This window comes from Lytechinus variegatus, chromosome 8 (genome assembly GCF_018143015.1).
Source record: "Lytechinus variegatus isolate NC3 chromosome 8, Lvar_3.0, whole genome shotgun sequence".
NCBI lineage: Eukaryota > Metazoa > Echinodermata > Echinoidea > Temnopleuroida > Toxopneustidae > Lytechinus > Lytechinus variegatus.
In genome coordinates this window covers 17,406,907-17,423,841 of record NC_054747.1, presented here as the reverse complement: position 1 = coordinate 17,423,841, position 16,935 = coordinate 17,406,907, and the positions used below count along the sequence as shown (strand labels likewise).

Genomic DNA, 16,935 nt, shown 5'->3' with positions numbered 1-16,935 from the left:
AGTAGGCCCCGTATAGGCCGGTAGTGAACCTGTTTTGTCATAAAGAGTCTGGATTTTTTAATTGCATGCAAGACAATTAACACGTTGCTGAAAATTGTAAGTCATATCCCCAATAAGCTAATTTTAATCCACCAAGCAACTACACTGCCTAGGGCGCTCGGCCCGGGAATCCGCCCTTTGATGTAGGCGTATCTGCTCTGTACAGCCTTCGCCTCCCTAACGAAACCCTCGGCCCTATTCGAACAACATATTTGCAATTGGAAGTTCAACGGGGAATGTTCGTTGCATAGGGTCCATGGTTGCACACAGACGATACGTATTTTGTATTGGATATTCTAGCCACACATGCTGAAGGTTATCCACCTCTACGTGCATGCATCATCACCGACTGAAAATAGGAAGGACAAAGCCCAGTGCAGCTCAAGACGAGAATAGCGCATGCGCATTTCATTCAAGACTCATCGCTTGCTGGCCGATGATTGGCTGGCCACGCTATATGCATTGCATACACGGCCGTACCGTCGAGAAGGGAGGATTTGTGCGCTATCCGAAATGGACGACTCATTTTTGTACTGATATTTTCGGATTTTACAAGTGACTTCAATATTCCGGAATTGGATCGTTGGCATGGCCATGTTCTTTCCCCGATGCCGTGATGCAAAGTAATTTTTCGTATCGCCGGTGAGTATTAAAAATTAATTGGATATTTTTGGGTGTTAGCCATGTGGGATCCAATTCGTCGGCTATTTTTGTACGCAGTATGTATGCGAGGGTAATGCTATGCGTGTTGTACGTGTATTGCAATGCCATGTTCAGTTTTGTGCAGCAGTTGTGTGTGTATTGAAGTGGCCGTGGCTTTGTGTGGGCTCTGCCATTTGCGTGTGTCATATGGATTGCTCTTTCTAAATGTCTGTGTGCTCAATTAGAGCTCAGCAGCTCGGTGTCGTCGTGCACAGCGCTGCAGAGCCAGTGAGCAGGGACGGCTGCGCCTGTGCATGCATGCATGTGGTGTGGTGCCATTGCCAATGCCTTAATTGGCAATGCCAGATAAGAATAAAGTGAAGGGAAGGGAGCTGGGCACTGGAGCAGTGGAGGTGCATGTACTATGTGAAATGCGTTGTGGAGTTAATTCTATAATTGCAACTTGTTTGTGATCAAATGTTAAGCTGTTAATTTCTTCCAAAAGACCAAATTAATACTATAGGCCACATGATCATGATCAGAATAAAGAAAAAACTTTCCTTTTTTTTTGGTGGGGGGGGCCTTTCTTGATCTTGAAATTTTTTCCCGCCTTGCCCTTGGCTTGCACTTGAGGTCACAGGGGACAACTGCATCGGCCCCCTCCCTACACTAGATTTTGAGGAGAAAAAAGAGGAAAAGTATTTAAAAATGAATAAAATAATTGGAAGAAAATAACTAAACAGGGTCAAGTAATTCAAGTTAGCCTTAGTCAATAAACAAAAGAAAACCAAAGAAGAGTCATATACAAACTAAACTTCCCCTGCAATTTAATCAATAAGAAACGTGCCCAACCCCATCAAGATGTCTACCCATGCCCCGGCCTAGTGCCTCTGCCGCTGCACGATTTGATGGGACTGCAGATAGCCAGTACGTCAGAATTATATCTGATGGCTGCCCAGGGGCTGTTTCTTAAAGGAGAATGAAACCATTGGAACAAGATAGCTTGTGTGAAAACAGAAAAATCAAAGAAACAGATCAACAAAAGTTTGAGAAAAATCGGACAAATAATGAGAAAGTTATGAGCATTTGAATATTGTGATCACTATTGCTATGGAGATAGCAAATTGACAATGCGACAAAGATGTGTGATGTCACTGATGAACAACTCTCCCCATTACTTTAGTATATATTTCACTTGAATTGCCTCTTTTATCACATCTATCCATAGATCATACATGTTCTTTCTACATGAGGGCATGTAACATATTTTTTAAGAATACATAATGGATAAAGAGTTTGTATCATCATAAGAAAAAGCAAAAAGAGACATTGAGGGTATTTTATAGTCCACTCCACCAAAGGGAAAGTTGTTCATCAGTGACATCACACATCCTTGTCGCATTGCCAATGGGAGGATCTCCATAGCATTAGTGATTGCAATATTCAAATGCTCATAACTTTCTCATTATTTGTCCGATTTTTCTCAAACTTTCATTATTCTTATTCTTTGATTTTTCTGTTTCTACACAAGCCTATTTGTTCCAAAGGTTTCATTCCCCTTTAACTAAATTGTAAGTTACAGGTGACTTATGACTGGTGATCCTTTCTTGTGGTAAATGATATTCACCATTAAATTTTCATTGGTGATTAATAGCGCGTACAGTAGGTTCACCAGTCGTTCTTAAAGTTGCGCTCTTAACTTTATACAACTTGGAGCTTTATAAAATACCCTCGAGATCATAGTCCAAACCAATGATAGAGGAGATGTAAAGCTCTACTGGCATAAATTTGAGGAAGAGGGCTTAAAGAAAATTCATAAATTTCCTTGAGAATGTTTTGGGAAATTCCCTTTTTTTGGTTTTTTTCCATAATATCTTTTTTACAAGGCAACTCCGGATTTGGAAAACAAACTGTAGGTTGGGCTCAGGGTGATTTCACCCCCAAATGCAAGAGCCTTGAAAAATAAAATAAGGTGCCCTGCAAAATATGAAATGTTACAGACTTAAGATTAAGTATTACTTAGCCTTCTTTATAGGCAGTAAGCCTATAGGCCTTCTTCATGTATGTAATGAAATGTAGCCCCCCCCCCAAAAAAAAAATCCTGAATCCCAAATGTATACAGGTACATTGTACATGTATAATGCAGTTCCCAGAGGACCATTCTGAAGTTGAATAGAATGTTCCACAGTGAGAGAAAACAATAGTATAAAAGGGGGGGGGGGGGCTTGCATGGGCAAAAAGGGGACTCCTGCTAAGCAATGTTCTGGAGCCAGGGGAGGGGGGGCCAAGCCCATTTTGCTTCCTTGTTCATGTTGGTTGTACCTGCATATGGGCCACAACATTTTTTGGGGGAAAATTGGGGGAGGGGTTGAGTCAGGTGACCATCCAAAAAAATCACAATCTGTTTAGGGTGCATTTGCAGGTTTTTATACACCAGTCCTAGACGGGATGTATGGTATCACGCTCGGTGTCCGTCTGTCCATCTGTTAACTTTTTCTTTTATGCGATAACTTCAGTTTGACTTAACCTAGGCTCACATAATTTGGTTTGTTTGATACTAGCATAGATCCCAGGAAGCCTACTGATTTTTAAGTCCAAAGGTCAAGGTCACAGTGACATCTTACATATGTGTACACTTTGGCAGTCTTGTAAACATGGTTAACCTACATGTAGGCTCATATAATTTGGTGTGTTTGAAACTAGCATGGATCCCAGGAAGCCTATCGATTTTGGTCCAAAGGTCAAGGTCACAGTGATGTGTTTTCATATTACCCTTCTGAAGTCCTTGTAAACGCGATAACTTTAGTTGAATTTATCCTAGGCTCATATAATTTGAGGTGTATGATACTAGCATGGATCCCAGGAAGTCTATCAATTTTGAGGTCAAAAGGTCAAAGGTGAAGGTCACAGTGACTTGTTATCTTTCCGTTCTCAAGTCATTGTAAATGCAGTAACTATAGTTTAACTTAATCCAGGCTCATATAATTTGGTGAGTATTCATATTAGCATGAATCCCAGGAAGCCTATATTTTGAGGTCAAAAGGTCAAAGGTCAAGGTTAGAGTGACATACTTTCATCTTACCCTTCTGAAGTTCTTGTAAACGTGATCACTTCAGTTTAACATAATTTGGAGTGTATGATACCATCATGAATCCCAGGAATCCTACAGCTTTTGAGGTCAAAAGGTCAAGGTCACAATGACATAGTAGGGGGAACATTTGATATCGTGTCCCCCCCCCCCCCCCCCCCCCCCCCGATTTCCGCCCATGTTCCTTCAGATTGAAGGTACTCTTTAAAAGTTCTGATACAGTCACTCCAACAAAACAGACTCCAAAATGACCTACATGTATGATATGCTACATAATATATCCAAACATTGATATGATCCTTCTGGAGTCTGGTAGTGACTTGATGCTAATTTACATGCAATGAACCTAATAGATCCCATTGTCTGATCACTGTTGCAGATGAGCTACATCTAACAACTCTAAGAAGTGCATGTGAAACTGTACAAGTATGGACAGTGAGAAAGAGGACCAAGGTAAGTAAAGCTCAGATTTCTCTTGCTCTAATTATGCTGAGTTGCCTTTCATTTCATGAACTATCTTCCTGGTTGACTCTTTCATTTTAATATGACAGTATCCATAACAAAATTGAAGAAAAACTTGTTCAGATTCGGGGGTTGGTCAAACAGATTATACAGACCTATACCATTGGATATTTCCAGAGTAATTGGGAACTTTAAAATCCTTTTGTATCTGTACCAAAGGACACAGCTGCATGTAAACTTGTGCAGACTCTTTCAACCTCAAACACCCCCCCCCCCATTGGTGTCAGTAATGAGAATGCAACTCTGCATGTACACTTCAAGGTCACCTGCATGTACATGTAGCTTTGTTCTGACGCACATCGGGAAAGATGTACATGTATGAATATTGTGAAGTATATCTAATACTAGAATAACTAGATAGTGTCAATGCACATTTCAGGATGCCAATCTAGTACATGTACATGTACACACATCTGTGCTTGAAAGACACGTGGCAATACCTGGAAATATTCAAGAAGTAGGGGCCTATATTTCAAGGCATTTCCCTGCATTTGCAATTATTTCCCATTTTCCTCTAAAATTATTGTGGCGGTTACTACTGGCAGTATTTCTCACTCTGGCAAACACTGCAATAAATGGAAAGGTTTACAAATTAGTGAGCTTTGCAGTTCTTTTGATATTGTTCTGGAAGTAAATCAAATGACCCAATGTCCAGGAGCTCTTCTCATATGCTCTCACGAACCAAACCCGGCTGATTTCTGTATGCAGTGCTTGTGACTCAGCAGAATAAAATCCATTTCTCATAATTTACACAAAAAAAAATAGCATCTTTCATGCAATATGTCAAGTATCTTTCATGACCTTCAAGGAAGGTAAATGTACTGGACAAAGAGAATTCACCCAGATCTATGCTAAGGTCAAAGACCACCAATGCTGAAGGTTTCAGGAATGGAAACAAAAGATAAAAGAAACTCTTTGAAATGTAATTGGAAATAGGTTGTATTATGTAGGTCTCAGCCATTGGAGAGTTTGTGAAGGTCGTGAGCAAAGGTCCCTAGTCAGGGAATCTCACTGCCTGATGCATTGGACTTGACCCGAGGCTTGGCATACTGGAAATAAGAATTGAGGAAACAGCCTTGTGGGCAAGGTGGGGTTCAGTGAGGTCATTGATCACTTAATGCCAAACTACATGTACAAGGAAGGCTAATAACAGATCTACACATCTACAACTCTCTCAAAACTATAAATGCCAATTAAACCAGTCAACACTAAAATGCACAACTGGGAAAGTACCTTTGAAACATCAACCTCCTGAATAAGCCTGAGTCGAATCGATTTTAAAATGGTGTTCGATCGATGTCATCGAACACCGGTGCAGATTTTGCAAAATCGGTGCATCGAAAAAAAAAAAATACGTCGGCCGGCCGATTCGTTTGGTTTACACAATCAATCATCAAAATATCAGTAATGTCCAACTTTACTACTACTTACTTGATTTCTATTGCCCCCAAAATGAAACCGATTGAGTAATTATGATGCTATTCACCATTAATTTGAAGTTTATTTCGATCATAGTTCGAGTCTTACTCGTCTGCTCGTGCCGAGATAATTTATGCACGATGAATTCATGAATGGAAGTCATGGCCATCGATCGTGCATGCGCAGTACTGTTCTTTAATCAAACCAGAAAATGGCCGGAAATTGATGCGATCAACGTAAAATAAATCTTGCTTTCATGAACAATATTAAAATCATGACCATATAACATTATTTAATCGTAATATTTAACAATAATTTGCATATGATAATCATTAATATGAATTTAGAGCTTGATGTGAAACGTTTGTATTTCGTTTCAATTTTCAATGGCGGACATCTCATGACGATCGACTTGACTTCTTGAGTCGAGCTAGTGCACTTGTCTAAAAAAATAATCATCACGTCAGGATTGATTCTCGAACATTGTCTACATGCAAAAACTCTGTTCAAGTTCGTAATATCACCATATAATAACATTTTACATGACAAAACAGAGAAAATTGCGTTTGATATTTTTTCCCATCAATTTGAAGCTAGTTTGTGCCCAACTTTGGGCTCTGATTTCATGAATGGGAAAATATGTCATACGTCATCAAACACGCATGCGCATTGTGCTTATTTTCTCGGAGCTTGGAGGAGACGTCCAGAGATGGAATAACAATAGAAATAATCCCAGTATTATTTCTTCCATATGAACATAACATACTTTGCTGACATCGTCAATATTCTTAGTATGACCATAAAATCTTGTTAAATCGTAATAATTTAGATGAATTTAGGGCTCGATTCGAAACATTCGTATTTATTTTGATCGCATGCTCAATTGCGTCTAAAAAACTGGATTGTCATTATCAGGATTAATTCTCGAACATCGTCATAACTCATATTCCACAATCTTTCCTCACAATCGTTATATCATCATTGAATAGCAATTCAAATGACCATCCAGAGAAAATTACGTATTTATTCCCATAAATTTATTTGGAGCTCATTTTGGATCCAACTACACAATCTCAGGCAAGTTACAGCGCTCTCCGTTGATTGCACTTGTTTGCTGGCGCTGACGTCAAGCACGCCTGTCGTTTCGGGAGAGTGAGTGACTGGACTGGTGAATGGACTGCGAATGCTAGTCGACCGAAAATCATTCGGATCGACTCTGCGTGATTCATGTCTTTATTATTGTTTCATTTTAAACTTATATGTTGTCATCTGCAAATATCATTGTTGAAGATATTTTGGGAAGAATTCTGCTTTGGTCCCCGGCCTTTTTTTGTGTGTTTTGTGATCATGGAAAATACAAACGAACTTTGCTCTGTCATCTGCTTGTGCAACGCTCACCCGGCCAACGCCAGCGCGTACCGTCAGTGCGTAGTGCATATGCAAAGCGCATCGCATCGACGCAAAAACAAAAGACTAAATTTTCCCCGCCTTCAACATTCGATGCATCGATGTTCGATCGAATTAGAGCTGTCGAACACCGGTTTTCAAAATAATCGATATGACTCAGGCTTACTCCTGAATGTGAATTTACAGGATCTTTGTAGGGGAGACCGGGGTTTGTTGGAATGCGGGGTAAGTTGAAACATTGTAATTTTCTTTAAAGCCTGTAAAATTAATTTATAGATGCAATACTGCCCTCAATTTATTGCTATTTATAATACAACAGTGTTGAATTATTATTGCAATAAATTGAGGGCAGTATTGCATAAATTTATTTTACAGGCGTTAAAGAAAATTACAATGTTTCAACTTACCCCGGTCTCCCCTACATCGCATTGTCTTCTTCCCAGCATTAACAGGTTTTTCCCAGTATTTCCCACCTGGGTGGGAAACACCTATTAAATTCCTGAGCAATTGCCATCAACTCCACAGACTCCAAACTGAGTTGTATCATTTGAAATACAGTGATAGCTTTGTTTGATGTTGTCTCTTGAGTTGGTACCTTATGGTTGATGTAGGCATTGGCTTTAATCAATTCCATGCCCCTCGTCTATTCTTTCAACTCCTGTTTAGCCATTTTAGTCTTGCTGAAGACAGACAGTCAACCTGTCCAAAACGTTGAGTCTCTCTACTACTCATCATCTCTACCCGCCGACGCAAGCCAGCATCTCCTCATCAGCTCTACTACTCCAGCTGTTCTCACTCAACATTCCTTCTGGTTTACAGTCCTTTTCAGGACTACTTTCAAGAAAGAATACTCAAATCTCCACTTTCTCGCCTATCAATTTCTTCTCTTCTATCCACTGTTTCTATAACATTCCACATGGTGTATGGGCGGCCATAAGTGCCAAAATTACCGATTTGAGAAATATATATGTACCGTTGAAAATAAACTAAAATGCAGAAATATATCTAAAAATAAAGAAATTTTTAAAATAATTAAGATAACAAAAAAATAGAAATTCACAGAATCAAACATTAGTGCAGAAATAAGGACAAACACAAAAACAAGACAATCGCAAAGAATAATAAATGATAAAAAAATACGTAGATAACCATATAATTGAACACAATCACAGAAATATAGGTTCATGCAGGAATAGAGAAAGACTGAGAAATGTAAAGACATTCATAGAATTAAATACAACTTCAGAAATATAGACAACCGCAGAATTGAAGAGAACTACAGGAATAATAGAGACGTCAGAAATAAAGACATTTTCAAAAATATAGACAGCCAGAGAATTGTAGACAACCTAATAAATATAGACAATCTCAGAATTTAAGAAAACTTCAGAAACATAAACAACAGAAATATAGACAACCTCAGAACACAAAAACTTCAGAAACATAAACAACAACAGAAATAGAGGCAACCTCAGAAATACAGACAACCGCAAAATTAAACAAAACGACTGAATTATAGTCCATCGCAAATAGCGCTACCTCGTCGAAAATAGAGACTGCAGAAATTCTGGAGAGCACAGAAATTCTGTAGAGCTGAGAAATAAAAGTACAGCACGTCAAACATACTGGAAATGAGAGGGCAATAGAGGGCGTACTACCACCACGCACGTGTATGATGCATGCATGCGATCGAGCATGTGCTATGGTTTTCATCGTTACCGGTATTTTGTATTACATTATCCCACTTGTTTTGGGATTTAATTTCAACCTCTATGGTTGATTACGTTTGTTGGGCCTGAACTTGGTAAAGAGGACTTCGTGAAACAGCGGACAAGTAGCTCACTATCTCCGATTCAGTCAAGAAGTTAGACTTATAACGGTGTTGAGAAACGGGCCCCATGATGTCTAATCTACGATGACCGGCGTGAAGTTGGTTGGATATTCGATATTCGATATTCAAACTGTGAAGTTGGTTGGATATTCAGGTTCGATATTCAAACGCGTGTGAAGTTGGACAGATATTCAATATTCGATATTAAAAATTAGGGGTTTTGAAAGCTAGCTAGGGGGTTTAAAAGGTGGAACACGTCTCGGGCAACCATAAAATAGCTGGCTTGCCCTAATACGAGGATTTTTTAGGGGACAAAAGTCAGTGAATAAAAGGGTTGGAAATTTCTAATTTAATTGTTTTTTCAAGGGGCCCCCAGGGATATCCCGACGGCCTAGCCAGGGTAACCACCTATCCTAACTTGTAGAACTCGATTCGGGTAACAAGATAAACACCTGCTTGACCCGGCGCATGTACATTAAGGGGGCTCAAATTAACAAAATTAAAGGGAATAAAGGGCTATTTAGACCATTTTTTAATTAAAAAAAGTATTTTTTTCAAGGGGCCCCCAGGGATATCCCGACGGCCTAGCCAGGGTAACCACCTATCCTAACTTGTAGAACTCGATTCGGGTAACACGATAAACACCTGCTTGACCCGGCGCATGTACATTAAGGGGGCTCAAATTAACAAAATTAAAGGGAATAAAGGGCTGTTTAGACCATTTTTTAATTTAAAAAAGTATTTTTTTCAAGGGGCCCCCAGGGATATCCCGACGGCCTAGCCAGGGTAACCACCTATCCTAACTTGTAGAACTTGATTCGGGTAACAAGATAAACACCTGCTTGACCCGGCGCATGTACATTAAGGGGGCTCAAATTAACAAAATTAAAGGGAATAAAGGGCTATTTAGACCATTTTTTAATTTAAAAAAGTATTTTTTTCAAGGGGCCCCCAGGGATATCCCGACGGCCTAGCCAGGGTAACCACCTATCCTAACTTGTAGAACTCGATTCGGGTAACAAGATAAACACCTGCTTGACCCGGCGCATGCACATTTAGGGGCAACTCGGTAAAGCATCTCATCAGCAGATTTTATTCATTAATGACACTCAGTCCTAATTCCTCCGCCACTAACATAGTTCCGAAAACCGAGTGATACATGTATTTTGTTTTATTCGCACAAAGTTTGTTGAGTTGTTAACCATATTTTTCTTCTCGAATCAGTCTAATCATTATACATACTTACTTTTTTGTAATCAGATTACAAAGTAAGAAAAATGAGAATGGGTTGGGTCGAATGATTATCTTTAGCCTTTTGTTGTAGATCGGCTGTCTCTGCATGCTCTTGCAGAAAATAGGCATACCGAAAAAATATGGGGCCGTATATCGATACAAAACGTCTTGTTGAAAATATGAGTTTAACGTTCTTCTAATCTTCAAATAATTCTCAGGAAACATTTTCTATGGCACGTGTAGCCTTCAATTCAATTAATCAACAAGGACGGAGTTATACCCCTAAAAAATAATTGTATTATGAATTAACATGTCTCTTTTATACGATATCGCGTGACTAATTATTGATTGATTGATCGGCTAAATTGCCAATGCGACCATCACATAATTTGAATTTATATTTAAAATCTTTTTAAAAGGCCAAGATTTTCTAGCTCGCTTCGCTCGCTGGTGACTTATACAAATTTTCCACTTTTGCTATGTTTTGCTGCTTTAATATATTTCGTTTATTATCCGCACTGAACTGCTTTGAACTTAAAGGGATAGTCCGGGGTGAAAATATTTATATTTTGATACATAGAGTGGTATTCACTGAGCAAAATGCCAAAAATTTCATTAAAATCGGAAAACAAATACTAAAGTATTTGTTATTAATTTACCCAAGCCAAATTCTAACAATTGTAAAAGGACATTTTTCTATCGGGGATATCAATTTATAATCGATTGCTCAATGAAATTCATAATGTACCAACTTTAAGTTGCTTTCATACTCTATTATGATTATTTAGATTGAGCATTTGTATTTTTACTTCTTTCTTTTTGTTTTCATAGTTTTAGTAAGCTTTTTTTGAACACTTTTCTGTCAATGTACTTTACTTGGAAATGTTTTTCTTTTAGTATTTTTATTGGTGTATATTACTTTGTTTGGTAAATGTAGGACCCCAAGGAAGAACAGCAGTATTTTGCAAATACAGCTGAATTGGGCGATCCTCCGTTATTGTATCTATATTGTTATGAAATAAAACAAACAAACAAGTTTAAAGTTTAGCAATATTTTGTGAAAACAATCATCATGAATATTTATTAGATGGGCTGTGGATGTTACATCTCAACTTTCATTTTTCTTAACGTGTTAATACATAATTTTTTTCCCCGTTATTTCATACTTGTGTGAATAATGTCTCCCTTATAGTGAAATAAGTTGCAGCAATAAAATAATATCAAATGCAATAAATCAATGGACAATCCAATTTTTCTAGCTCTTGGAGGAAAAAAATTTGAATAGACCTAATTTCATATAGTAAAATACAAAAGAACAAGTGGAGATGTGACATCATCAGCCCACCTAATGAATATCATGACCATACTGTTTTCACAAAACATTGCTAAAATTTAAACTTCTTAATTTGTTATCCGATTTTGATGAAATTTTTGGCATTTTGCTAAGTGAATTTTACTCTATTTATTAAGCTATAATACTTTCAGCCCGGACCATCCCTTTAATATAATATGTGGTGTATATACCCGCGATATGATAAAAAAATGTTGGCCATCTGCAAAGTTTTAAAATATCACGAGGTTCCGGGGGCTCCGCCCCAGACCAGTGGTGGCACCAAAGGATGAGGCCCAGTGAGTTGCCCAACCCCCCGAAATTTTGAAGAAAAAAATGTTTAGTAAGCATTGTCATAATTCTCCAAGACTTTTTTTTTTGTTCTTAAAATTTTGAAAATTTTCTCATCCATTCACCGTTAGCATTTAGCTCCCGACAATTTTGGTCACTAACATAGATCTTTCAGGTCATTATATAAAATTCACGATGTCGCTCGCGCTACGCGCTCGCAGTAACTAATAATTGAAATAAGTAAATTATCTATTTACATGGGTCTTAAAAATCCAATGTCATTAGAGTTTTCATTATTTGTTTTAGCGAGATACATATCCTGCGTGTCCACAATTTTCATAACTGAAATATTTTCAGCGAATTAGATACCCATTCAGTTCATGATGACAAAAAAGGTGCTTAGAACGTCCAGGTATCATCCCTTCGCGCTCACACTATTTGGTGAGATATTATCTTCATGACCCAATTAATGCAAACAGCTAGTCCTTAACAGGTCGCTTTTCAAGTCAGGAGGGACACCATTATTTTTGAAATAAAATTAGCTCGCACTTCTCGCTCGATTTAAAGAAATTGTGTGTCACCCCCCCCCCACCGAGAATGTTATTTTGCCTCCTTATTGGATAAAAACCCTTGTGCCATTATTGTTCCGGACCCCATCCGATAACACTGCCCCAAGCCCCCAAAAAGTTCTAAAACTGGGAACAAAAAAGAAATGACAAAAGGAAAGAAAGGAAAGGAAGATGAAAGATATATGATGTTCATTTTCTGCACACCATGCATGTCTAAAACAATCTCAAAGTTGCTCGGGGCACAATCCTAAAGTATCCTGTTCATACTATTATGACCTCTCCGTTCTCCCTATTTTTCTTTATATTCCCCCCTCCTTTTCTTTGCTCTCTCCGAGTCCCTTTCCCTTCTCTCTCTTCTATTTTTTTATCTTTTAAAGTTTTTATTGTTTTTTCATAATTTTGTATAAAAAATCAAATATAATTAATACAATATAAAAGAGTAGAATAAATGATATCTTCTATTTCATTTTCTCCCTTTTCTTATTGGTTTTTTTTTCTACTCTTCCCATTGCCGGCACTAAGAGATAGGGAGGAAGTCGGGGCAGTAGTTCCCAATGCTCTAAATAGCCCTTTATTCACTTTAATTTTGTTAATTTGAGCCCCCTTAATGTACATGCGCCGGGTCAAGCAGGTGTTTATCGTGTTACCCGAATCGAGTTCTACAAGTTAGGATAGGTGGTTACCCTGGCTAGGCCGTCGGGATATCCCTGGGGGCCCCTTGAAAAAAATACTTTTTTTAATTAAAAAATGGTCTAAATAGCCCTTTATTCCCTTTAATTTTGTTAATTTGAGCCCCCTTAATGTACATGCGCCGGGTCAAGCAGGTGTTTATCTTGTTACCCGAATCGAGTTCTACAAGTTAGGATAGGTGGTTACCCTGGCTAGGCCGTCGGGATATCCCTGGGGGCCCCTTGAAAAAACAATTAAATTAGAAATTTCCAACCCTTTTATTCACTGACTTTTGTCCCCTAAAAAATCCTCGTATTAGGGCAAGCCAGCTATTTTATGGTTGCCCGAGACGTGTTCCACCTTTTAAACCCCTAGCTAGCTTTCAAAACCCCTAATTTTTAATATCGAATATTGAATATCTGTCCAACTTCACACGCGTTTGAATATCGAACCTGAATATCCAACCAACTTCACAGTTTGAATATCGAATATCGAATATCCAACCAACTTCACGCCGGTCATCGTAGATTAGACATCATGGGGCCCGTTTCTCAACACCGTTATAAGTCTAACTTCTTGACTGAATCGGAGATAGTGAGCTACTTGTCCGCTGTTTCACGAAGTCCTCTTTACCAAGTTCAGGCCCAACAAACGTAATCAACCATAGAGGTTGAAATTAAATCCCAAAACAAGTGGGATAATGTAATACAAAATACCGGTAACGATGAAAACCATAGCACATGCTCGATCGCATGCATGCATCATACACGTGCGTGGTGGTAGTACGCCCTCTATTGCCCTCTCATTTCCAGTATGTTTGACGTGCTGTACTTTTATTTCTCAGCTCTACAGAATTTCTGTGCTCTCCAGAATTTCTGCAGTCTCTATTTTCGACGAGGTAGCGCTATTTGCGATGGACTATAATTCAGTCGTTTTGTTTAATTTTGCGGTTGTCTGTATTTCTGAGGTTGCCTCTATTTCTGTTGTTTATGTTTCTGAAGTTTTTGTGTTCTGAGGTTGTCTATATTTCTGTTGTTTATGTTTCTGAAGTTTTCTTAAATTCTGAGATTGTCTATATTTATTAGGTTGTCTACAATTCTCTGGCTGTCTATATTTTTGAAAATGTCTTTATTTCTGACGTCTCTATTATTCCTGTAGTTCTCTTCAATTCTGCGGTTGTCTATATTTCTGAAGTTGTATTTAATTCTATGAATGTCTTTACATTTCTCAGTCTTTCTCTATTCCTGCATGAACCTATATTTCTGTGATTGTGTTCAATTATATGGTTATCTACGTATTTTTTTATCATTTATTATTCTTTGCGATTGTCTTGTTTTTGTGTTTGTCCTTATTTCTGCACTAATGTTTGATTCTGTGAATTTCTATTTTTTTGTTATCTTAATTATTTTAAAAATTTCTTTATTTTTAGATATATTTCTGCATTTTAGTTTATTTTCAACGGTACATATATATTTCTCAAATCGGTAATTTTGGCACTTATGGCCGCCCATAATGGTGTCCCGTAAACCACATCAGCAATTGTACATGCCACCATGCAAACCTTCAAACAAGCCATTTTAGTCTTTGTCTTTATATACACTTTCGTATCTTTTGTAGCTATCTTTGTACTGCTTGTTTGCTTGACAGGAATCATTTGTTGGTCTGAAGGTCAATTTACAAGCAGTGTTCCTTGAATTGCATTCTTGAGGGCACGAGGGGTTATCATGTCTTATCTTGATTGATTTTCTTGAGAATTTTATAGGAATTTGTTGAGTTCAAGAGTTTTACCGCAATGCAGTTCAAGTCCAAGTGTTAAAGGGATACATTCTGTCTTTGTTGACAGTGTTTGGTATATTTTTGACAGTTACATTCAGGAAGGTACTACAAAAATAAATGAACAGCTTCATGGATATAACATGTACGTACATGTAGTGTTGGAGTAAGTCACCTTTTTAGTTTAACCCCCCCCCCCAAAAAAAGAACTTTAGATTTATGCTAATGTTGGGGCCTGTTGCAGAAAGAGTATGCTGTTAAGTGCAACTCATGAAAGCAAGCAAACTCCCTAGTACATGTATGTATGTTTCATTGGTTGAAAATTAAGTTGTTTGATTTTTGTTTTCATTTGCATTTCATTGTAACTCTTTCTTCAACAGGCCCCTTCTCACATAGCATTTGCTTGTGCAGGTTTTGCACTTTTCTGTCATTTTATTTGAATAAACAGCTTTTAAAAGTTTGTCTGTGTGTACTGCTAGGGCTTCAAATGTTAAAGTTTGCAGTAGTGTAGAAGACACTTTGATGCCATTAAAAGGATGAAACAGCTTATGATTTCGGGAATATCAGAGATGCCAAGTTCAAAGACCAGTTATGCGTGAGATTTTCTGTGAATCTGAGTGAGATCACAGACATTGTGTACAATATGGGGATAGGCTGTGATAGTTGCGTGAGACAGAGATTCCAGGGGATGAACAAGAGTCTAAAATGCTTGAGTCTCACGCATAATGCGTGAGACTTGGTAGCTCTGGAATAGTACAATAAAGGATCTTGTCTTGACAAACTTTACATGCATTGTACATGTATGTAAGTGTATGGTAGCAAAATGAATGCTGACCTTTCCTCATAGGCACTTCCTTTGGTGCTTGATATCCCTGAGAGAGTGATTTCCAAGCCAAAGGTCATCTACGCTCTATCAGTGTCATTGATAGTGCTGTATCAGAGGGTCCTGGCTGATCTAGTGCAGTACACTTTGATACAAAGCCAAATCTTTATAGGGAATAAATTAATTTGTTTTTATTAGCAAGATGAATAAATGTTGACCTTTCCATTGGGCAATTCCATGAGAGCTACATGTATCTTATCCCTGTGTGAGTGACTACCAAGCCAAAGTATACCTGCAGTGTAGTAAATATGACTTCACCTAAAGGGTCTTAGCTGAGCAAGTGTAGAACACACATTGATACAAGAGTAGATAAATAAAGGGAATGAATTTGAAATTTTTTAGCAAAATGTGGAATTATTAATATAGGCACTTCCATCATTGCCTATCTTATCTCCGAGAGTGACTACAGTTTATCAAGCCAAGCAAAGGTTACTTGCAGTCTCGTTGATACTGCTGTATCTGATCAGGGTCCTATTGGAGCTACATGTAATGTAAAACACTGTACAAAGCTAAACAGTGGGATATTCTTAGATAAGGGAATAAGTTTTTTTCCTTAAAATTCAAAATTAGTCTCAATAACAAAACAAATGTTGACCTTTTCCTTATACATAATAGGCACTTCTATTAGTCCTTATCTTATCACTGAGACTACCAAGCCAATGGTCATCTGCATTGTCGTTGATACCGCTATACATGTATTTGATGAAGCTGCATGTAGTGTAGAATGCATTTTGATACAAAGCCAAACAGCTGGATATTATTAGATACATGTAGGAACTATGTTTGTTTTACCTTAAAATTCAGTTTGTTTTTAGTAACAAAATGTTGACCTTTTCGTCATAGGCACTTCTGTCAGTGCTTATCTTATCCCTGAGAGAGTGACTACCAAGCCAAAGGTTGCCTGCACTGTCGTTGATACTGCGGTATCTGAGGATGGTCCTGGCCGAGCCACCAAGACCTTGCCTGAAGGACTGGAGATCCGTGACTCCGGGATCTCAGGAGCTGGCCAAGGTGTCTGGGCAGGAAGAGACTTTGAAGAAGGAACACGTTTTGGTCCCTACCAAGGCGAGCAGGTGGACAAAATTACTGGCTACCAAAGTGGCTATGCATGGGAGGTACGTTGATTGAAGAAAATCTTTCCAAGTGTGAAGTTTTGGGGAATAACAGTAAGGAATTCCTTATAAATACCTTGTATTCAGATCTAATTTCAAGAAGAATCTCTTATAGAAAATGATATTT

At 38.1% G+C, this 16,935-nt stretch overlaps 1 protein-coding gene across 2 annotated transcripts in view; it reads left to right on the top strand.

The window, feature by feature from the left end:
• Nucleotides 1-277: 277 nt before the first annotated feature.
• Nucleotides 278-16,935, top strand: part of LOC121420075 — a 37,083-nt gene continuing 20,425 nt past the window's right edge. The window contains exons 1-3 of one of the 2 annotated variants that reach the window (XM_041614603.1): nucleotides 278-681; nucleotides 4,149-4,222; nucleotides 16,540-16,811. In XM_041614603.1, coding sequence (XP_041470537.1) covers nucleotides 4,198-4,222; nucleotides 16,540-16,811 — 297 coding nt within the window. In that variant the 5' untranslated portion in view covers nucleotides 278-681; nucleotides 4,149-4,197. The remainder of the gene's footprint in view (nucleotides 682-4,148; nucleotides 4,223-16,539; nucleotides 16,812-16,935) is intronic. The other variant, XM_041614602.1, reaches the window with a different exon arrangement.